Source organism: Ipomoea triloba, chromosome 2 (assembly GCF_003576645.1).
Source record: "Ipomoea triloba cultivar NCNSP0323 chromosome 2, ASM357664v1".
NCBI lineage: Eukaryota > Viridiplantae > Streptophyta > Magnoliopsida > Solanales > Convolvulaceae > Ipomoea > Ipomoea triloba.
In genome coordinates, this window is record NC_044917.1 from 2,781,300 (window position 1) to 2,803,577 (window position 22,278).

Below are 22,278 nucleotides of genomic sequence, written 5' to 3' on the forward strand. Positions count from 1 at the left end.
ATAAAATTACAAAAATTTCAAAATTTGTGATTTCTTTAAAGGCACAATAACTAATAGTATAGCTTTTCAGTCCGATTCTTCATTGTCAAAGACCTTATGGTCTAGTATCACTCAATAGGCTTTTTTGTATTTCGATTATCTTTGAACAGATAAAAATACTATATACTCCTTAGTGTCCTGAAATCATGACATAATTTGTTAGCTCACCGCTGTAGTAGCACGTGGCCTTTGGGTTTGAACTGTCCTGCGGGGACGTGTCTTCCAACTGCCTCTCTCTCTTACCCGCGAAAAAGCGCGAAACGATTTTGCCTTGCTTGAACAACTGCCAAAGGAAAGAGAAACGAATATCTTCCCTGCTCTGTTCATACTTCATACCAAGTTTGCGTATTCCATCGTCGCCTATCGCAAATTTATTCCATTCTAGTCTATTCTCTCAGGTAACTTCGTGGAAAAAAGAGGAAGGAGAAGTGAACGCCAACAATTAAGGTATCTTCTCGAACTTTCAGATCACACTCAATGGAGGAGTCGTCGAACAGGCGGCGTCAACAATGGTCTAGTAGCTCCGGCGAGATTTCCACCGACGTGGGAGCGGAAAAACTTGTTTACGATGGCAATGCAAATCCAAGCGAATTGCCGAGAAACAATTCCACCAGTGCCGATTTTGCCGGTACTCACTGTTGTTTGTATGTTTTTAATTTCTAGAGCGTGTTTGGTTCTAATAGTTTTGAGATTGATGTGTTTCGACTTTCGAGTGGTAATTAATATCGGCAGTCATTGAGGATCTGTTTTGAATTAGAAAATGGAAGAAATAGTTGAGAGATTGAGACGGATGAGATTTTGTGTTATGTTTTTGCTGTAAATAGACGACGAAACGGGAAACGAGCTAAGAAAAAGCTACAATACTGTGGTGTATTGCTTGGAGCAACCTCTTATATATGCTATTTCTGAACTATGATTGAATACACAAATCACTTTGTAGCGTTATTTTAATCTTCGTTATAGAGTGTGGGATTCCGGAGATGGTTTTATGCGAGAGTTTGTTTATTCATGTCGTTTCATTTTTTCCCCTTTGTTCGAATGTAATATCCTCTGCCCAGGGCCTGTTGACAGGAGTTTGCCAGTGCATGCTATTGGAAACGTGGAAAGGCCAGCAGATACTAATCCTCGTTCAACTCGGCCTGCTAAGGACAAGAAAGGCAGACTGAACCACCATTCTATTGGATTTCTAGGATCAAAGTTCTTTGATGAAAAACTCCCTCTAAAAAAGAAGGTTAAGTTGAAAACATCCTAGAACTTCTAATTACTTCAGCTTCTCATATTATGTCATTGCTTAGATGCTCCTTTTAATCTCCATTTTATTGCATTTGACGTCATTGCCTAAAGGGGAGGAGGGAATTGACTAGAGGTTTTAACAGGGAAGGAATGATTTATCTTCCAAAATGATTAACTCAGAGTTTCACAGGAGGACCATAGGATTTCAACAACTCAAGTTTGATATTTTAGACACAGAAATATGAGTGTTATGTTATCGAATGCACACTTGATTGTTTTGATGACAAGTTGGAAAATGTTGCAGCTCAAATTGCTGAAACGGAGTGGTGCCATTCAACAAGATGGAACTGTAAAATTTAAAGTCCCAGAAGATATTAAACCTGAACGTCTTGATTTGGGTACTGGAATTGTTTCCAGTGGAGCTACAGGTGAAGTTACTAGTGATACAACAGATATTCAAGATTTACGTCCATTGGAAATTGTTATGCTAATTGTTGGAACCAGAGGAGATGTACAACCATTTGTTGCCATTGGGAAAAAATTACAGGTGAAATATCTAGTCGGAATACATGTTTACCAATAGCAGCTTTGATCCCAACATTATAGGCCATTCCTGATACTTCTTGTTGATTTCAGTTTTGGTGCTATTATGAATATGCTCATGCATGCACACCAATAAGTGAATAAACAGTTCATTATTTTACAAACTGTTGCTGTTACTAGAAGCACCTTGTTTTAATTTCTGAACAATGGAAGAAAACACAGACTTGCACTTAGCCAAATCATGGCCTAACTGTTTCTGTTTCTACCTATGCTGCTACCACCACCTCAGTAATATGCTCTTTTGCAATACAATCATACATTTCATACATTGGAACACAAAAAAATGATAAAAATCAACACAAATTGGAACACTCTCTCTAGCCCTAAGACTATAATATTTTATCAGAACTATTTGCAGCATCTGATGCCTGAAAACAGGTTTTGATTGTCTGCATACGAGGCAAGTGATGTATGATGGGGAAGGGATGCATCTCTATGTTCACAGCGACATGTTGTCTTCTAACCTGTAAATAGTTTTTTTTTTCAACTAATGGGGATTTGGCTTGTCTAAAGCAGCTGCTGAGACATGAAGAGAATGGATTATGACTTCTGACCCTCTGTGGGGGGATTTCATGCAGAAGCTGGATGGAATTTGAATAAGATTGTGACTTTAGTGTAATACTATTTACCTATCAAATAAATGGCTTAGAAGTCAACCATTTTTACAACTTTCACTTTCTATGGCATCTGTTCTATAAGCAATTTTAAACTACCCCCCACCCCCACCGACAAACTCTGTTCACATGCACCAACACACTAATAAGTTATTTAAAAGAAAGAAAGAAAGAAAGAAAGAAAAGGACACCAAAGATGTTAATCTACTGTTAAATACAGATTTCTGTTTTCTAAGGAAGCAGCTCTTAGTTATTCAAATAATGTTTGTGTGTGAGCTTTCCTTTAATTTCTTAGTAAGAAATTCTCTTCTCATCATGTTCAGCATCCTTTCAATTAGCATTTCCAGAGTCATACAAATGCAGATCATTACTTTTTAGGCTAATTTTATACCTGCCAGGAATATGGTCATAGGGTGAGGTTGGCAACACATTCCCCTTTCAAAGAGTTTGTCTTGGGTGCTGGATTGGAGTTTTATCCACTTGGCGGGGATCCAAAGGTCCTTGCTGCTTGTAAGTTTAGAGTCTTTTTGACTGTTGTATTATGATTCTCTTATTTTCAGTTATATTTAAGCCCATCCAGCTACTGTCTACTGACACAGTCTTGGAATATAACTCAAAGATCTTCATTTGCCCGTCTAAACAAAATCTAAACAAAGATCCTACTTGAAGGTGGCAAACTTACCATTACTTGGAAGTCACTATGATGGATAGAAGAATTAATAAGTGTTTTTTTTTTTTTTTTTTTAATGCGAAGTGTCTTTCAACTGCTCTCTTGGTGTTTTTGAATAATATATGCTTCATTGGTTTTCATTCCTTTCCTTCTCTCATGGTCGGAATTCATCTGACTGCTATTGAATTCATAAGAATTCAGTCAATATAAATTGATATGAATGGCTGGGCTATGCAGATATGGTAAAAAATAAAGGTTTCTTGCCATCTGGGCCTTCTGAAGTACAAATCCAACGCAAACAAATAAAAGATATCATACTCTCCTTGTTGCCTGCATGTATAGAGAGTGATCCAGTATCTAATATTCCATTTTATGTAGATGCCATCATTGCCAACCCTCCAGCATATGGTAAGATCTTTATTTTTGTTATTTTCTAATAGACATGATGTGTGGCTTCTTAGGAGTTGTGTCATGAGTAACTATATTTTATAAGGCTATATTTTATTTCAGGGCATACTCATGTTGCAGAAGCACTAGATGTACCATTACATATATTTTTTACAATGCCATGGACGTAAGTGTTCTCTTTCTTCTCTGTGTGCATGGGAACCTTTTTTCCCTAATTCCTATCCTTATAATTTTTTCCTCATTAGCACAAAGCAGCTAACAATGATAATCTATTTGTAAAAAATACTCATTATCTACTAGTCTAAAGTGTATTTAAATAAAAATAAAAATAAAGTTGGGTCTTATTCTTCTATTTAGAAATGGTTGTAGGAGTTTCTTAAGATACTTCACTTTCCCACTGTGTACTGTTCCAGGCCAACAAGTGAATTTCCGCACCCTCTCTCTCGTGCTACACAACCGGTTGCATACAGAGTCAGTGCTTTCATTGTGATGTGACTTATTACAAATATCCTAAGTGTGATGCATTTTTTTCCTACGTCCTTTATTTGATGACATTTAAGTTTTATTACAGCTATCATATCAAATTGTTGAAGGATTAATCTGGCTTGGAATACGAGATATGATTAATGATTTCAGAAAGAAATATTTGAAACTAAGGCCAATCACATATTTGAGTAAGTCTAACAGTTCACCTACCGACATCCCACATGGGTATATCTGGAGTCCACATCTTGTTCCAAAACCCAAAGGTCATTTTTCACCTCTAACTGTTATAAATTGCTTGCTTAATTGACACTTTCATGCACATAATAATAGAACTGTTACAGGGTACAGTATTAATCATTTTATATCTGTGCTCATTGTAGTTACTCTTGCAAAAGAAAAAAGGAAGAATTTACTATTGATTTCACTTCTGTAATTTTCTGTATTTATTTGTTGAGAGAAGGAACAGATAATTTGTGAGTTCTAGAGGTGCTTTATATTTCACGTGTTTTAGTTCCTCTTTCTTTTTTCTATATCATGTATGCCAAACACTAATCTGATTTCTTCCATTTGTCCTATCTAAGCAATTTTCTTTGATACTATTCTTTGCTTTGTTCTTCAATTGTTTTCAGTGTATTCTGAGATAATCTTGTCTTTTCTGTTGTAGCTCAAATTTAGTCATAGCCATGTTCACTCTTCTTCACCTGTCACACTGGAGTAGAGATACTATAAACACTAAGATGCATTTGACATTGCTTGAGGCATCTACAGTAATGATTGTCTACTGTCATAGCCACAGAATGTGGTGTCAGCAGGAGACAGGCGTTATTATAATGATTATTATATACTAATATGTCTGATTTTCTATGTTTTGCAGATTGGGGGCCCAAAATTGATGTGGTGGGATTTTGTTTTCTAGACCTTGCTTCTAATTATGTTCCACCAGAATCACTTTTAAAATGGCTTAAGGATGATCAAAAGCCCATCTATATTGGCTTTGGCAGCCTAGTAGGTTGCTGCTGACTACTTATTTCAAATATATATTCTTCACAATTCTAGTTACAAAACCAACCTTACATTTAAATTGTGGAAATTTGTTCTTATCAATGATGCTGTCACTCTTGTATTTATATGCACTGCATCCTTGCAGCCTCTTCAAGACCCAAAAGGAATGACTAAGACAATTGTTCAGGCATTGGAGAGAACTGGACAAAGAGGCATAATTAATAAAGGATGGGGTGGCCTGGGGAACAGTAAGTGGCCGATTTTTGCCTCATACAAGCAATATTACTTTATCTTTGAAAGAATTTTGCTTTATAGATGAAGAAGTTATCATCTTCTTATAAAGAGTTTCTCTCAGTGACAGAGCCAAAGGATGTTGTGTATTTATTGGATAATTGTCCTCATGATTGGCTGTTTGCTCGATGTGCTGCTGTGGTAAAACCCCTAATTTTTTAGTGCATCTCAATCCCCCTTTTTCCGAGATATTATTGATTTGATTTTTTAGCATTTTCATATTGGTTTATATAAATTGACAAATAAATTTATTATCTGAAAAAGCTTTTTATAATTTTCTTAGCTTTGATTTTTTAGCATTTTCATATTGGTTTATATAAATTTCACTTGACAAATAAATTTATTATCTGAAAAAGCTTTTTATAATTTTCTTAGCTTTATTTTACTCATAACTCTCACGTGAAGATATGGAAATTTATGGTGAAACTGTCCAGGTGCATCATGGTGGTGCAGGAACAACTGCGGCTGGTCTTAAAGCTGGGGTAAGCAAAAAATAAAATAGACTCCTGAATATCTTTCTTATTCAATATTTCATTAGGCTAATTCAAGTTCTATTGTCCAATTTATTTCTAGTGTCCAACAACTGTAGTACCTTTCTTTGGGGACCAATTTTTTTGGGGCGGTCGTGTACATGCTAGGGGAGTGGGCCCTGCACCCATCCCTGCAGATGAGTTCTCCCTTGAAAGGCTAGTTTCTGCCATTAACTTCATGATAAAACCAGAGGTAACTATATATTTTTTGTACATCTATCTTAGGGATCGTTTGGTTCAATGTTAGATTCTTGTGTTTGGTTAAAAATAAGAGTTAATTACAGCAATGGTCTTCCGACTATGTTGATTTTCCAAAATTAGTCCCCGACTTTTAATTTGGACAATTTAAGTCCTTTGACTTTCAAATTCTTTTCAATGTTGGTCCTTTCGTCAAATTTTGGTTAAATTGATGTCAAATGAAGGGGTAAATTTGTCCATTCACCTTATAGTTTATCATTACTGGTATTTCTCCTGTCTTATACGCAATATATATGAATATAATCTCTTCGACTGAGATTATATGGCTTCGATTAAGACCTAGACTGAGATTATATTCATATATATAGCATATAGGATAGCGGAAATACGAGTAATAATACACTATACAGGTGAACGGTCAAATTTACCCCTTCATTTGACATCAACTTAACTAAAATTTGACGAAAGGATCAACATTGGGAAGAATTTGAAAGTCGAGGGAACTAAATTGTCCAAATTAAAAGTCATGGAGTAATTTTGGAAAATCAACATAATCGGAGGACCATTGTTGGAATTAACACTTAAAAATAATGTAGTGTATATAATATAAACATGTTTGGTATAGAAGTTATTTTGTATGATATATATATATATATATATATTTATTTATTTATTTTAAATTTAACATATTTTCATGTATTTCAATAACCTTTAAAATTAAAATAAATAAGATAATGATATCATATATAATTACATGATTTAAAAATAATTAATTAAAAACTTGAACTTAGAAACAAAATTATTTCATAAACCAATATGACATATGACATAATACAAAATTAAATAAAATATATAATTACAAAATATATATTTTATAATATCATAATCATAAGTTAATATAAAATAGACATTTTATAATAATTATAATTAAAATGAAAAAATTTGTAAATATCCATGATAATCTTAGACAAACTAAGAATTGTGAGAATATCACATTGACTTCAAAATCTGAGGAATGTTATATTTTATTGGGAAAGTAAGATACTATGAACCAAACATGAGAATGTAGACTTTGAAATGTCACAATCCCTAACTTGAACCAAACGCCCTGTGCCTATATCCCCAAAGTTCTGAAAGATGTTGGGTGGCTTTTACTTTTTGGAAATTGATGTCTTCAAATGGTTAGATTGTTTTTGAAGAAAAACACAAACACTTGGTTAGTTGTGCAAATGAAGAAAGAACATAAAGAGAGCTTCTTTTTTCCCCCCTCCAGATCTTTACTAGCTATGCTCGGAATGCAGGTTAAAGAGCGTGCTATTTTACTGGCAAAAGCCATGGAAAATGAGGATGGTGCAATGGGAGCCGTAAAAGCTTTCTACAAACATATTCCTCGGGGGCGGCTCAGGACAGAATCATCTAAAATATCACGCCTTAAAACTGAATCTAAAATATCACGCCGTCCTAAAACTCGGTTCTCTTTAAAATGTTTTTGTGGTCAATAATGGTCATTCATGATTTTGAAAATGAAAGCAGTGTCAATCATGTTCACTTTCAGAGGGCAGGTAAAATGCACTCGCAGAAGTTTCATGGAATCTTCTCATTGAAGATAAAATCGCCGTAATTTTGAGTAGAAATTGCATGGGGTCTTATGAAGTATGCAACTTTAACCATCTCTGTCTGTGAGAGAGTTGTGCCTTTTCAAGTGTTAGCGTCCAAGAATATTTATTGTTGTAAAAGAATTCTGAACAGGACAAAGTTTCTCTTTATGTAAAGACAATTATTTCCACTGTTTGACTCTGCACAGACAAAATTATAAAAATGTGTCAGAATAGCACTTGAGAGTATAACATATGACATAAACTTAACTATGCCTACAGTATGCCCACACTTCTTCCACCTCAATCGCAAAAGTAAAATAGACTTGCCTTAACACAACTCTTTAAGTTCTTTGAGCTTTAATGGTCTTCCAGAGCTTGATCCATTCTATCATGGCATCAGCAGCACGTGTGAACACGGCATCTTTTTGTCCCAACTGCTGCTTCACAGCTGCGGCGATTTCAACCACGCAATCTTCTACTGTTACAGCTTGTGGAGACACCCTCACCGTTTGGAAGAATGGAATCACTTCCTCCATCAGCTTCACTCCCTCCCACTCTTTCTTCAAACTGTCAATGGCACTGCCTCTTTCCTTCCTCCAAACGTATGGAAGCCCGGTTTTCATACCAAGCCTTAGATGGTCACAGACTACCTTAGCGCACATTCCGCTCCATATATCTTCCACGGTTTCCCACCTCAGCTTCCCTTCATTTGCCAGCCTGAAAGATGGCAGCAAGGCAGGTCCAACCAGCTCACGGTTAAAAGCTATGTTGATTCCACTCATGGGCATCATGGCCTTAGCTGGGACAGTAAGAACAGCATCCACATATCTGGTGTTCCTCTGCCTTTGTTTGATGGCCTGCGTAGGAGCATCATAATCTCCTAAGTTAAGCCAAAGTCCACATGACAGAGCACATGATACACCAGTTCGCAAGCTAAAGGGGTAGCCACGAACGAAATCTGCTCCTTCACGGAAAGGGTCATATAGAGTGTTAAAGAAAAATGGGGTAGCTGGATTTGCGAGGTTGGTGATGTGTTGAGCAACTGCATCTACAAGATTGCCCTTATCATCTCTTGCAGGAAGGCAATCGTCGTCAACAGAGACAATGTATTTCTTGGTGGAAACAAGATAACCAAAATACCGGCATGAATAGCCAGAGAAATTAACAGCTGAATACCCCATAACACGTTGCATTTCGGATTGTGTATAGACTTCATAATTAAATCCACTGGGGATCTTCAATTCTTCTTTGAGGTCAGGATCTTTAACAATTATAATGTGGAAACGGGAGAACACAGGTCTCCATTCCTCCATAAATTGTGTAAGATCATGTTGGAGTGCACCTATAACAATATCAACCTCATCATCTCTGATGCTGACTTGCAACATTCCATCAGATTCCATTTTGAAACAACCACAGCGCTAAATCAAGTGTTGTCCTCTGATCAATGCTAGCACTTGCACTAAATTCAGTCAATGTAAAACAATGTTAAATTTTCTCAGACCACCCTTAAAAAAATGCTATTAAAATAGAAAGAAAGAGATTATCAAGTTAAAAATAGATATTAAATGAGAGAACCATATGATTTCATCTTTGCCAAACAACTTAAAATCTTTCAGTTAGCTTAGCTCTTTAAGTTCTCTGCCAGGTGACAATATTGTAATTATAGTTGGGTATAAGTAAGGTTCTGATAACCATTCAGTCATTTACAGCAATGTATGTTAATTGTTAACAGGTCTATTATTTTAAGAGTATAGGTGGGTGTTCCGGTATTTATTAAGAATAATGTCCTAAAATAGGAGGGAGTTTATATGCATTAAAAAACATGGGAAAGTACAATGAAATTCAAGCTGTTATTGCAAGGATAGCAATTAAGTGCGATGTTACAACCCTGAAAGAAATACTGTAATAAAAATATGAATATAGGATAAGTATACTATCAATTCTAGAGACAAGAACCTTGGAGAAAATAGAGCATTGCATGGCTATCTCGAATAGTTTAGGCTCAAAAAAAGATATAAGCAGCATATTTTTTAACACAGCATCCTTTAAATAAGTAAATCTACTAACTGTAAATTTGTAATGCACAAAATGCATTCATTTTAATGGCACAATTGCACAACTCTAGACCAGGACAGGTTTGCAACAATCTATAACAAACTTAAGCTTGCCCCCTCCGAATATGAAAACTAATTGTACCTCAGTGTTACCAGATCATTTGAATAACCTGTGGAATCAACCTATGCCTAATTGAGATCTTCATAATTCAGTTCAGAGCAATGTAGCTTAACTGCTTGCTGTCACAGTAGCCAAGTAAGGACTAACCTCTAATTGCCTAATGCAAAGAAACAGATCAACAAATTTAAAGCCTCTGAACGAGAAATACTCATCAAATAAACAAATTAATCACCGGTCCTTTCCTCTCCACTAGATTTGAATAGACATTGCATACATTCCATACAATCCACGAATTTCCAACACATAACAAAGAAATTCCACAAATCCACACACGAGTGTAAGAAACCTAGATAGTTCAGATCAATTCATTCACAGTCAATATGAGCATTAGATCACACAGAAAATCCAAAAAATGATGCAAATACAGATAAATACGTTCAATCGAGATGAAATATCACAAACGTATACGCATATATTTGCATATATACACATTCCGTTGATTATATACAGCGAGAGAGGATCCGGAAAATGATGCAAATACAGATAAATACGTTCAACCAAAATGAAAGATCACAAACGTATAGGCATATACGTGCATATATACACATTACGTTGATTATATACAACGAGAGAGAGTACCAGTAGTAGCCGGAGAAGGATGTGCTCAAGCAAACTGGAGAGATCAGAGTAGTCACAAGCAATCTGTTTTCTCCCGCTTTACACTCTCTTCCTCTTATTTATCATCGTTTGGAGTCTTCGAGGGTCCTGTCCCCCATATTTTAAGAAATTATATATTCATCCCCTGAACTTTCGTTTTCATTTCACTACTACCATAAAGTCACACTTTCACGTTAATTAGTGTTCAAATTATAATTATATTAAAACAATTTAAACGTAGGGATGCACAATAATTGATTATATGTTCCTTCAAAAAAAAAATAATAATAATAATTGATTATATGTTATAAAGTTTTAAAATATCAATTATTTTGATTTTCCAGTCTGAACTTATGATTATGTTAAATTTTTTAGATTATTTCAATTTTTAACTAATATGATTGTTACACGTTCTTTTTTTAATTTTTTTTATACATCAGGTGCCTCAATAGCTCTACCAATAGCCACTAAATGCATAAAGAATTTCTATCACCTCAAATCGATGATTTTAAAACAATAGTTTATAATGATCGATCGAATCAATTGAACTAGCAATAGTTTATAATGATCGATCAAATCAATTGAACTAACCTGGTGCTACACCCTCCAATTTATATTTATACCGTTGAATCACTGATGAAATTAGCAACTTGGGAGTAAGGTTGCTTATCTTGTTTTCAACGTAACGACCTATGACCAAAAAATGCCTTGCCGGCCATCCAACTCATAAGTCATAAAACCATTAATTTTAATTTGAAAAAAGATATAGTAAGTGAAAGAAATTCAAAGTTGGCCAAACATAGTTTGTCCTCCAGTTAATAATTAGCAATACAAGGAAGTTAGGCAGAAATTAAAGAAACTACCTCTACGGATTTAGCTCTGGTTAGTAGTTAGTATTTGGTAACAAGAAATTAAAGCAGCTAAGGAAAAGAAACGAATACATAAATTTCTCAAACACAACAGCCACCAATATTTTCAAACTTGCAATTCTGTCCTGCACATCCATTTATACAACCGAAACCAAAATTGAAAAAACAATACTGAATAAAGCCACACATGATCAATAATGCTGCAGACCAGTTCAGTCTCTATTTTGCTCCAACGATTGACATGAGAAGCCTAAGCTTTTCATCAACATCGGCGAGATCTGAAGGGTCTTCGAATGGCGATGGCGGCTCAACTCCAGTTAAGATGAACAATGCCTTTAGTTCATCTACAGTAGATGATTGAGGCGCAGCTGTGTATCCCAAGATCCCTCTTATTGCACTGATCTGCTCCCATATCTTCTCCTCACTCACCATAACCTAACACATATATTGACAGTATATCAATGAATCTTGAAACAGTGAGAGCATATTGTAGTATCTGGGAGTACCATAACATTGATAACATTGACAACATATAATCAACGTAAACTTTTAGTTGAGACAGAACATGCGTGTCTTTCAGTTTGGTATAAGAGTCAGGACCAAACTTTTAGTTAAGACAGAACATGCATGTCAGGACCAAACTTTTAGTTAAGACAGAACATGTATATCTGTCTTTCTGTATGGTATAAAAGTCGGGACCAACCTTCTAGTTGAAACAGAACATAACATATTGTGCAGGAAACTTTATATGGATTATATAGTATCTGCTATGCACTGACCTCACTGGAAGGTGCTCCAGTGCCCTCGTTACTATTGATTTCGTTATGTTCTGGTGCTGAAACCTGCTCTGATGCATTTCTATTTTCTCCATTTCCTTGTTTCTCAGTTTCTGGTGCAAGCTGGGTTTCTTTCACCACTACCACAGTTGTTATCTCCACTTTGGCTTCTGTACCAATGAATACTGGATTTTCATTATCTACCTTATCTTCTTCTTCTTCTTCTTCCTCAAATTCACTAGTTTTTTCTAGGTGTTCCACGTCTTCGTTCATGGAACTACTACCTACATTACCTAGTAAAGTAAGACTTATGTGCTCAAAATTTTCGTCTGCTTCATCGGTTCCAAGTTTGTGATTTTCAGTAGTCCCGGCACTTGTTGCCTCCAAGTCTAACCCTTTGGTCCTTGTAACATTTTCACCAAATTCAGAATAATGCAGTTCTTCTTCTTTTCTCCCTGGCTCATCATCAGTTTCTAAGTTCATCTCTGGAATTGGCCCCTCGTGTTCTTCTTCTTCTAAGTACTCGTCAATGTCCTCCTCATAACCTTCCTCCAAATCCTCATCAATGCTAATTTCATTCTTCTCTTGGTGTTCTCCCTCTCCCTCCATGTATTCACCTGCATAACCTTCCTCCAAATTCTCATCTTCTTTCTCGTCCTCTTCTTCGAGTTCTCCTTCCAAGTACTTGCCAATGCCAATGGCCTCCTCTTCCTCATAAACTTCTTCCAAATTATCATCAATGTTAATCTCATTCTTGACCTTGTGTTCTGCCTCAAAGTATTCTTCACTAGTGTCCTCCTCTTCATAACCTTCATCCAAATTCTCGTCGTCTATATCCTCTTCGTGTTCTCCTTCCAAGGACTCCCCAATAGCCTCCTCATAACCTTCTTCATCCTCCAAATTCTCATCAATGTTAACATCTAGTACTTCCCCAACATCCTCCTCATAACATCCTTTCTCCATATTGATCTCATCTATATTATCGTCTTTCTCCAAGTACTCAACAATGTCCTCCTTCTCATAAACTTCCTCTTCCAAATGCTCCTCATCTACACCAATCCCTTTCTTATCATCATGCTTTTCAACATACTCTGATCCTTCTTCTTCATTATCCCTTCCCAATTCAATCCTCTGTTCTCCCTCCATCTTCATTTCTTCCTGGATTAGTGCAAATTCACCTTCGTAAACCCTACCGTATAATTCTTCCCCAAATTCTTCTTCGACTTGATGATTTCCATCTCTAAGCGCTTGTGAATGATACTCCAACAGCGGAATCGGCAGCAATTTGCTCATGAGCTTCTCAGTGCAGGCATAGCTGCCCAGGACAACCCCCACAGGGACCAGAACGATGAATCCCACAACACAAATGGTTATGAGAGGAGGGAGAACTAAAGGTGCAGACGACACCGCAATTCCAGTAATTACAACCTTCTTCCCCAATCTCAGTCCCGCCTTCAAAACCCATCTTGTCGTCTTGCTAACAATACCCTTCTCGTCTTCTTCTTCTTCTAAACCACACTGTTCATCAATCCTCCAATATTCAACTTCTCCCCCTTCCATCCCCACACAAGTATATATGTATCTCAGCAAAATGGAAAAAAGGCATATATGCACATGTATACTCACTATACTGAGATTAAGATCGAGGTATGGTTAATTAATACGGAGTAGCTAGCAGAAATCTTGAATATGGGAATTGGAGAAATGTTCAAGAACACCAAGCAAACAGGTTTTTGGGTAATTATATTCGGTGTGGACGTGAGTGATTGGATGATGAATTGATGATGACGATGATGCGTTGGGAAATGGGAAGAGGATAGTGCATGCATGACAGACAGTTGCTGCGCTGAGAAGAAGACAGGCGTCACCTGCATGGATTTTGCCAGCTTGCCGCTAAATAATGGGCAAATTTCATGATCCTTCTTAAAAATTAAATATAAAATTTTTTGAATAGTTAAAAAAACAGCCAATACTTTCTCAATCTATTGAAACACAAAAAGTCAATAATATCCTTATTAATTAAAAGAATATATTTTGTCACTAAACCACAAAGTTATTTACTTTAATATATAACCTATAAAATGAATTGTTAAAAATAACTTTTAGTATACTAAAATTGAATATTTATTAATTATCAACCTTATAATGTAGACCATGATCCAAAAAATGCGTGTTAAAAGTTAATAAATGAGCTGCTGCGCAAGGTGGAAGATGTGTCTAAGCTAAAATTTTCAACATGATTTGACTAAATTCGAATTAGTTTTGTAGTAATAAAAATACTGAAATGAAGTAATGGGACCTTTTAAAGTAATAAGAAAGCAACAGAACTCAGACTAGAAGCATTCGACACAAGTTTAAGAAAGAGTACATTAATTAGTGTGACAGAAACATATGATCATTGCAATGGAGGAAATGACAGAAAAACATGAAGCTAATAGACCCCCATGAAGAAAGTGTTTAGTCCATCCTGCCCTTCAAGATTCTTTCTGTCACTTCAGTTGGGGTACTGCAAATACAATTCATAACATATAAGTATATGAGAACAAAGTAACTTTAATGTGCAACACCATGCTCTATAAGTCTATAAAACAACAAAATATTAACGTAGAGCAAACATCTGAAGAAGACTTACACAACGTAAACATGTCCTCCCCAACCACTCAAACAGTCACGGTCAACTGAAGACACGAGTGCCTGAGAGATTGTCTCGAACAAGTCCTCGGGTTCCTGATGCAACATTGAGCAAATGGAATGTCATTAAGATGATCTATAGGCAAAGGAAAAATTACAAAAGATAGTGTATTACAAATATGTGATTAAAAGAAAAGGATTCAACTATTAGTGTGCTACTTTTAATTCATCATGTGAAGGAAAGGATAGTAATTAGTAACGAACCATGTCAGGCTTGTACATTGCTTCACAGGCACCATACAGTGATTCTGAGGCAGTACCCGCAACAACAAAATCTTTGGCAAGTTCTCTACAACAAAGGCAAAATAGCTATTAATTTATAGACTTGCCACTTTATTTCTTCATTTCTACATAATAGCATTTTCATTCTCTTAGTTTAACCAACTGAAGGGAGTTCAATTATTTCTCACAAAAAGAACAATAGAGAGATTGAAAGTGATGCAAGAATCTGAACATGTTCAAGAGATTGAAAGTGAGGAGAATCTGAACATACTTTGCTCCAATAGAATCCATAGTACAAATGAAAGGCTTGTCTTCATCTCCCAATCCAGCAATCACAGGTTGGCAGAAGTATGGACCAAACCTAGTTCAGAGAAAAACATTTTCATTTCACAGTTTGTCTTCTTATAATATCAACTGTCACTGGACACAACAGGAATGACAGCAAAAAGAAAAAAATACAGTAGACTTTCTTCTGATAGTCTAATCAAACAAGAAGGCAGGTAGAGGGATGGTGACGGAGTTGCATAAAAGAGCATGAATACATACACTCAACATCTATTTACCCAAAATTTGCTTAATACTAATGGAAGTATGGAACATTTGTCCACCATAAGAAAACCACTAGTTTTGGCATAACCTGTTGCACACTCTGCTTCAGAGAAAAAAATCCAAGTATTGTCAAAGTAGTTTGCTCAGTGGAGCTCCGAAAGTACAATGATTTAAAAGCAAATAGTAAGGAAGTAGATAAGGTGCTATGTGAAATTAATGTAAACATATCAATGTTTGGAAAAATGTTAAAATGAACATAACTCCAAATTGATATATAAAAAATCTTATTTTTCACATTTTCCTATATTTAGATTAAAGGTTATGACATTATGGATTTATGGTTGTCTTTATATACATAAGCTTGGAAACAGACACTAAATCTTCTGTCTCTAAACCATCTGAGCACACAATAATAACATTGCAGTACCATGTAACCATATTATGTTTAGTTGACTTTTTAGATAGGCTCAAACTTGTATATCTTTTGCTCTTTTTAGCCATATACAACCTTATTTCTTGATCTTTGGCTCTGTAAAGTGGGGTGGCACCCCCCTTGGTGCCAGTTATAACATTTTTACTTATCAAGGGGAAAAAAAACACACACACACACACACATAAAGACAAACAAACAAACACTACCCTCAACAAACACGAAACCATATCTATAAGACCCCCCACATAGCATCTACAGCCAATACCACTGGACTATAAGGCATTTGGTACACCATATACCTCTGTAAATATTCAGACAGTTACTGACCTTTTCTCATATAAGATTGCAGATACAAGGCTGGCAAAAGTCTCTGGCTTCATATCTCTCTCTTCTCTAAGTTGATATAACTTGTGGCGGAATACAAGCCGTTGATACCTATAGAGGAAACCCATTGATAAATATAGTGTACAATACATATAATAATATATGAGCCCTAAAAAACAGTCTCTTAAACCAATAGCCAGATATTCCATGCAATATTTCCATTCCATATGGATCATTTAACCTATTATAGGTAGATGAAAAAAGTTCTAACAGTTCTAAAAATGATATTTTCGTTTCTAAAAAAAGCATTCAAGTGTACATAGAAACACAGGTGAACACATCCAAAATCGAACCTCTTTGGCTTTTTCACATCCAAGCATGCTAATTGCTATCATATCTAGTAAATACAAAACCAAAATCCAAACAAGGATCACAGCTTCTACCAAGTTATAGCTTTAACTATAGAATTCGGGGATGGGAGGAGCAATTACTTGTGTGCTTTTGATAGTAGCAATAATTTCAATACGAATTCACAAACAGATAACTCCAATTCCATTATCAGATACTAAAAGCATACTGCGCATTTGCACATACAGAGTTTGGGCATCGGTGGCGAGGCCGGAGAGTCCGAGAAAGAGCTTGCCGTGGATTTTGTAAATCCTCTCGAAATCAGTGGCGACGGTCTGCAGCTGTACACCGAGCCGCCGATCACTAGCAATGGCGAAGCAATTCTTCCCCACCATCGCCACTAGGGCACTTCCGTTGTACTCAAAGATCTGCTCAGCAATTCACATACACATATAAAAATACAATTGGCACAATCAAATACACGCAAACATCTACGTATAGAAGAAAAATATACTTACCGACATCCTAAGACAGAGGCTAGAGAGAAATCTGGAGGCAGGCGAGAGGTTCTGAATACGAAGAAGAAGAAGAAAGAAGTGTGCCTTTTAACTTTCGTGCCTGAAGAAATCTTGGATGGCACTCCATTATACTCGCTTTATACTTGGGCTTGATAGAACGGGCTTATTTTTTAGATAAGACCTAAATTATGATACGGGCTTTCTCAATAAGAATTATTGGCCTGTTGGGTGCCCAATAGGCAAATTATTTCGTGGACTCTAGATTCATTTTACTCCGTATTGTTTTTAGTATAGTAAAAATTTATTTTTAAGGTGGACTCTGGAGTCCATCTTGTAAGGTAAGTAAATTATTTGCATGTTTAATTTTAGTATATTAAATATGTTTGGATTACGAGTTTTGTGGTCAATATTGGTATTATTGATAGCTTCCTTGCGGAATTGTGGGGCCTAATGGGGCCTAAGGAAAGGTTTACGGTTCGGTAGGAAAATGGGGTTCCAAAGGGTAGTGATGGAGCTTGATTTTGAAACGGTGGTTAAAATAATGAATGACAGTTATGGTGCTAGTGACTTCAGTTTAACGCTCATTTCTAACTGCAAGTTCCTCGCTTCGGGGTTTGAGGTGGTGGTCTTCAAACATGTCTTGAGTGAAGGTAATAGGTGTACTGATTTCCTCGTGAACCTTGGCCATGCTACAGGGTATGGTGCGACAATCCTTGAGGATCATCCTGAAGAGTTGTTGGGGCCTCTGCTTGCTGAATGCTGATGCAGGTGGAGCCAAATCCAGAATCGTTAGATAATTCATGCTTTGAGCATAAGTGGACGCACCAAAAAAAAAACCCGACACAATAAAATTTCTATATATAGATGAGTTGAAAACTAAAATATATTTATGAATCTAGGGTGTAGGTAATTAAGTATGAACAAATTTCACAAGATGAAGAAGTAGAGATTGAGCCATGTACACGTGCAGACATATATATACATAATTACATACACATGTGCACGCGCACACACACGTTGGTGCATAAGAAGAGTAGGCATAATTCTTTTCTTTTTTCTTTTTTTAAGACTACAATCTAACTGGCTTATCCGTAGTACTTGCTCAACACGTAAGAGTATGCATACTTAAAGATGGAAACTAAGTGGAATGATCAAACCATCACAGATTGAAGTTTCATCACTTCATGGATTCCAATCAATACATTTTGGTCGGTAAAAGGCGATGTTCAGTTGGTAAAAGTGCTTCTCACCATAATCGCAATCCAAAAAAACACTTGATGTAGTAAATATTTACCAACACAACTACTTTGGACAGAATTTCCAATCATATTTTCAGTCACCATTAACTTTAGTTCAAAGCTTTAAAAATACCCTAATTTTCGTCCATTTTTTAAGATTGGTCAGAAATGTTGGCCGGCTGGTGTATGCGAGTTTAATTTCTCCCAGTGCATGCACATACACATATCACATATGGAACATATGGATGGATTTAGAAACTGTTCAAGAATAAAACCCTAAAAACGCATTTAATTAGTGAGTTCAAAATAGAATAGTATTTCTAAAATCGGCATTGCCAATCATATATCCCTATCCCTATAGAATAATATAAGCTTGATCAAGTAGGTCTTTGTGCGGGCAATCATTATTCCATGGACCATGATCTACACAGTTGTAGTGATCATAAATAAAAAGTATATTTTTAATATACGTAAAGTATATTATTTAAGTATTGAAAGTACATTATTTTGTATACTATCAAATTAAATACTCTAATGTACATTAAGTACACAAATACTGTATTTTTAATATATTAAAAATGTATCTTATATTTATGATAAAAAAAAATTGCCATGTAAATGGCTCAATCAACCATTTTACCCAATCAATCAATTCCGCTAATGGTTTTCATCAGATAACGCAAGACTTGGTATAAAATGTTAGGCGGTAATTAATTAGTTATTAAGAAGCATAACCACGATTCTTTGATTTGGCATGCCAATTAAGTTGCTAAGCAATACAAGAAATGCCTAACATTTGGCTCAATCACGTTTCTTTCTACCATTGTAATCCAAAGGCGTACTGTGCGTTGGATCGGATAAAGTCCACCTGATAATTTCAATCAACAAAGGATCACAAATAAAGCAATCTACATTATTCATAATTAACATATTCAAACAGAGAAACTTAAACTTAAACTTTGTGGTTACCAATCAACCAACATTTCTATAACCATAAATAATATAATGGATAGGATCTTGTTGAATTGGATGAGAAAATAATCAAATTAATAAGATAAACTTAATGGTGTTTGTGTGTATATTTACGTGTGCGCACACATTATCTGACAGTATACACACACGTGATATCATATACTCTACGATATACTTGTATACTTACAATAATATTATCAAAGTTAATCCCTACACCTTTCAATGGAACCAAGTATAGCATGTAGGCTTGACAAATGAGGTAGGTTTTTGAGGTAAATAATGCACACAATTACAAGGATTATACATACGGATAAATAGTAGGCGTAATTGAAGAACAATCAAAACAAGCGTATGTATATATCAACCAACATAATATATCAAGATTCAAGAAGCCCAATTACATGCAACTCATTCAAGTTTGTCAGACAATTGGTTTAGTTATCACAAGGTTTCAAGTTCGATTTCTCTTTAAAGCAGTCTATTGGCCTCTTAATTTGAGTCGATCAGCTATGGACAACCATTTCTGTAATCAAGTTTTTCCCTAAATTAAAGAAACTCAATCACAATAAACCCTAAAATCATAAATCAAGTTAGAGGTTAGTAGTAGTTTCAAACAAGGCACAACCCATCAATGTAACCATGAGTTGATTCAATTTCGATGTACAGATTCAAAATCCTTAACCCAATAAATTTCTTGTTTTTTCGATGAGTTGACCGAGCCACCTAGCTCCACCACAAATTCAAAAGACAAAACTAGAGATCTAATTAAGGTTTCAATCCAATAAATTAAAACATATATATATATGTATACACAAGCAAGAATTCACTAACTAAAGAAGCTACCTTGCTAGCTAGCTTAAACATATGCTTAATTAATACTGTAATTTACACAAGAATTCTTCTGATCTGAACAAAGAATCAGGCAGGATATATGTCACTTTACAATTGATTGATCAGCATAGAATCATGAAAACTCAAAACCCTAACAATTATTGCACAAATCGATCGATTAACTAATGATTACCTTCACCCTCTTTCTGCTTCCACTCCAACCCTATAAATTTGCAGGGAGAATACCTGATTTTGTACTCTGTAATGGTCTCAAGCTTCGGAGACCACACCTGATCTCTGGACCCCACAAGTTGCTCGTAATGCTTCTTCAACTCCGGCGTGCTACACAGAATCTTACAGTCATCGCCATCGTCGCCGCCGGCGGCCTGCAAATTCTCTCCGTTGTTTCCACTCAGAAGATTCACTATAAACTCCGGCACAACCTTGATCGAAACCCTACCGTTGGATCCCTTAACGTACTCAAACGCCGCGCTCCTGAAATTGGCCGGCGGCGCGGTGGCGGCGCGCCTGGGGCTGCGCCCCAAGGCGGCGAGAGAGGAGGCGGAGAGGACGGTGGTGGCGAAACAGTCGAGCGGAAGGACCAGGTAGGTCTGCCCCGCTACGAGCTCGTCGTCGATGGCCAGAATCGGCAGCGGTTGACCGATGAAGAAGGAATGTGCATGGCAAACCATGCAGTCCGGGAACTCGAACATCACCTCCCCGGCCACGCGCCGTTTCCCGGCGAGTACGCGGGACTTCCCGTCGTGGAAAATCAGCGTCACCGGCGACCGGGAAGATGCAATGGTGTGGAGACAGCAGTGCGAAAGTGATGCAGTGTTTCCCATTTCTTCAAATCAGACAGAAAATAATGCTCAGAGCCGTAGAATTGGTTAGAAATAATATCTGTTAGTTGAGGTTCTATCAACGTTATATATATATATATATATATATATATATATATAAAGGATTGATTGACTTTGATGAGGTCAATCATGAAGTTGTTTTCTTTTTTTTTTCCCCAAAAAAAATTAAAATACAACTTTTCTCTTGGTTTGCCGGGGAGAGCGGGGGTCGGTGGTCAGTAATGCCGGCTTTGAATATCCATTAATCAACTTGTGTATATATCATCTTTAATGTGCATAATGTTCATCCAACCAATCCCTAATAATAACATTCATTAATCAGTAGACTTTACTTACTGCTGCAATGGGGAATTGAAGTTTAACTTTCAAGATTTAATAAATTATCAATACCCTTGACCTGGTTTCATACATTGTACATATGCTCAAAATGTTACTAATATAATTAATCCGTGTATTGCTTCTTTCACATGTGTTTGCTCAAATTTAGTTAAAACTCGGTTGGTGGAATGTTATTTGGAGTAACTTCCAAAAGTCCTAATTAAAGACCAATACATTTGAGGGTATTGGGGTTGAACGATCGATTATGTAATTTTTTATCTTAAAATCATAAGTCTATATAGACCACTCGACTATAAGATTATTAGTATTAAGCGATATGATATAACAAAACTTAAAGTTTGTACAAGTTCTTTAAACTTAGGATAGTGTTGTTACAACTTATATTATGCCAAAACATTAATAATCTATGTATTAATTATATTGCTTCTTTCGTATAGTAGGTGCAGTGTTACGTTTGATTGAATTCAATCGAGCCTCGATCAATTGAAACCCATTCAAAATTGCTCTCCCAAGAACCGATAGATTTGAGTTGAGGGCGTTGGGGTCGATTAAATGACTTGCTATAGTCACGAATTCATATGTATCACTCTAACTACAAGGTTATCAATATTTAGTATCAAATGATGCAACAAAACCTAAAATTTGTAGAATTTATTTAAACTTAGGATTAGGGTTTTTACAACCTATTTGCCATTTTTCCACTTTTGGTCCTATGACTTTAGTGTTTCCGTCAATTTAGGTACACGACTTTCATTTTGCCACTTTTAGTCATTGACTTTAATTTTGTTGCCACTTTTA

The 22,278-nt window shown here is 36.0% G+C and overlaps 5 protein-coding genes across 6 annotated transcripts; 1 reads left to right on the plus strand and 4 right to left on the minus strand.

Annotated features, from left to right (window-relative positions):
* Positions 1 to 472: 472 nt before the first annotated feature.
* Positions 473 to 7,953, plus strand: LOC116010200 (sterol 3-beta-glucosyltransferase UGT80A2-like). Its single transcript, XM_031249491.1, has 14 exons — positions 473 to 667; positions 1,098 to 1,270; positions 1,577 to 1,819; positions 2,888 to 2,999; positions 3,397 to 3,567; positions 3,670 to 3,733; positions 3,981 to 4,038; positions 4,139 to 4,316; positions 4,928 to 5,058; positions 5,201 to 5,303; positions 5,411 to 5,487; positions 5,781 to 5,828; positions 5,920 to 6,069; positions 7,376 to 7,953. The coding sequence occupies exons 1-14, from the start codon at positions 517 to 519 to the stop codon at positions 7,574 to 7,576; spliced, it is 1,860 nt and encodes a 619-aa protein (XP_031105351.1). The 5' UTR covers positions 473 to 516; the 3' UTR covers positions 7,577 to 7,953.
* LOC116010202 (probable UDP-arabinopyranose mutase 5) lies at positions 7,720 to 10,577 on the minus strand. 2 transcript variants are annotated; one of them, XM_031249493.1, is made up of 3 exons: positions 10,490 to 10,577; positions 8,000 to 9,134; positions 7,720 to 7,870 (listed from the first exon to the last, which is right to left on the minus strand). In XM_031249493.1, exon 2 carries the CDS (start codon positions 9,073 to 9,075, stop codon positions 8,014 to 8,016), a length of 1,062 nt encoding a protein of 353 aa, XP_031105353.1. In that variant the 5' UTR covers positions 9,076 to 9,134; positions 10,490 to 10,577; the 3' UTR covers positions 7,720 to 7,870; positions 8,000 to 8,013. The 2 variants fall into 2 exon arrangements, with proteins under 2 accessions (XP_031105353.1, XP_031105354.1); XM_031249494.1 differs by lacking the exon at positions 10,490 to 10,577 and adding an exon at positions 9,872 to 10,483.
* An 851-nt stretch (positions 10,578 to 11,428) lies between these two features.
* LOC116010201 (stress response protein NST1-like) lies at positions 11,429 to 14,081 on the minus strand. The gene is made up of 2 exons (XM_031249492.1): positions 12,156 to 14,081; positions 11,429 to 11,811 (listed from the first exon to the last, which is right to left on the minus strand). Exons 1-2 carry the CDS (start codon positions 13,710 to 13,712, stop codon positions 11,596 to 11,598), a joined length of 1,773 nt encoding a protein of 590 aa, XP_031105352.1. The 5' UTR covers positions 13,713 to 14,081; the 3' UTR covers positions 11,429 to 11,595.
* A 311-nt stretch (positions 14,082 to 14,392) lies between these two features.
* Positions 14,393 to 17,334, minus strand: LOC116006686 (proteasome subunit beta type-3-A). The gene is made up of 7 exons (XM_031247160.1): positions 17,238 to 17,334; positions 16,966 to 17,147; positions 16,375 to 16,482; positions 15,337 to 15,426; positions 15,048 to 15,132; positions 14,785 to 14,879; positions 14,393 to 14,658 (listed from the first exon to the last, which is right to left on the minus strand). The coding sequence occupies exons 1-7, from the start codon at positions 17,241 to 17,243 to the stop codon at positions 14,610 to 14,612; spliced, it is 615 nt and encodes a 204-aa protein (XP_031103020.1). The 5' UTR covers positions 17,244 to 17,334; the 3' UTR covers positions 14,393 to 14,609.
* Positions 17,335 to 20,209: 2,875 nt separating this feature from the next.
* LOC116011014 lies at positions 20,210 to 21,187 on the minus strand. The gene has a single exon (XM_031250508.1). The coding sequence runs from the start codon at positions 21,121 to 21,123 to the stop codon at positions 20,461 to 20,463; it is 663 nt and encodes a 220-aa protein (XP_031106368.1). The 5' UTR covers positions 21,124 to 21,187; the 3' UTR covers positions 20,210 to 20,460.
* Between the last annotated feature and the right edge of the window lie 1,091 nt (positions 21,188 to 22,278).

Excerpts from the sequence above, each read along its gene's own strand:
- LOC116006686 (XM_031247160.1), bottom strand. Across the intron at positions 15,427-16,374 it reads GCAATCTTATATGAGAAAAG|GTTTGGTCCATACTTCTGCC; the intron begins GTCAGTAACTGT and ends TCTCTGAACTAG. Across the intron at positions 14,880-15,047 it reads CAATGTACAAGCCTGACATG|GAACCCGAGGACTTGTTCGA; the intron begins GTTCGTTACTAA and ends ATGTTGCATCAG.
- LOC116010202 (XM_031249493.1), bottom strand. The coding sequence starts at position 9,075 with ATGGAATCTGATGGAATGTTGCAAGTCAGCATCAGAGATGATGAGGTT.
- LOC116011014 (XM_031250508.1), bottom strand. The coding sequence starts at position 21,123 with ATGGGAAACACTGCATCACTTTCGCACTGCTGTCTCCACACCATTGCA.
- LOC116010200 (XM_031249491.1), top strand. The coding sequence starts at position 517 with ATGGAGGAGTCGTCGAACAGGCGGCGTCAACAATGGTCTAGTAGCTCC. Across the intron at positions 5,488-5,780 it reads TTGCTCGATGTGCTGCTGTG|GTGCATCATGGTGGTGCAGG; the intron begins GTAAAACCCCTA and ends GAAACTGTCCAG. Across the intron at positions 6,070-7,375 it reads ACTTCATGATAAAACCAGAG|GTTAAAGAGCGTGCTATTTT; the intron begins GTAACTATATAT and ends CTCGGAATGCAG.
- LOC116010201 (XM_031249492.1), bottom strand. The coding sequence starts at position 13,712 with ATGGAAGGGGGAGAAGTTGAATATTGGAGGATTGATGAACAGTGTGGT. Across the intron at positions 11,812-12,155 it reads CTGGAGCACCTTCCAGTGAG|GTTATGGTGAGTGAGGAGAA; the intron begins GTCAGTGCATAG and ends TATATGTGTTAG.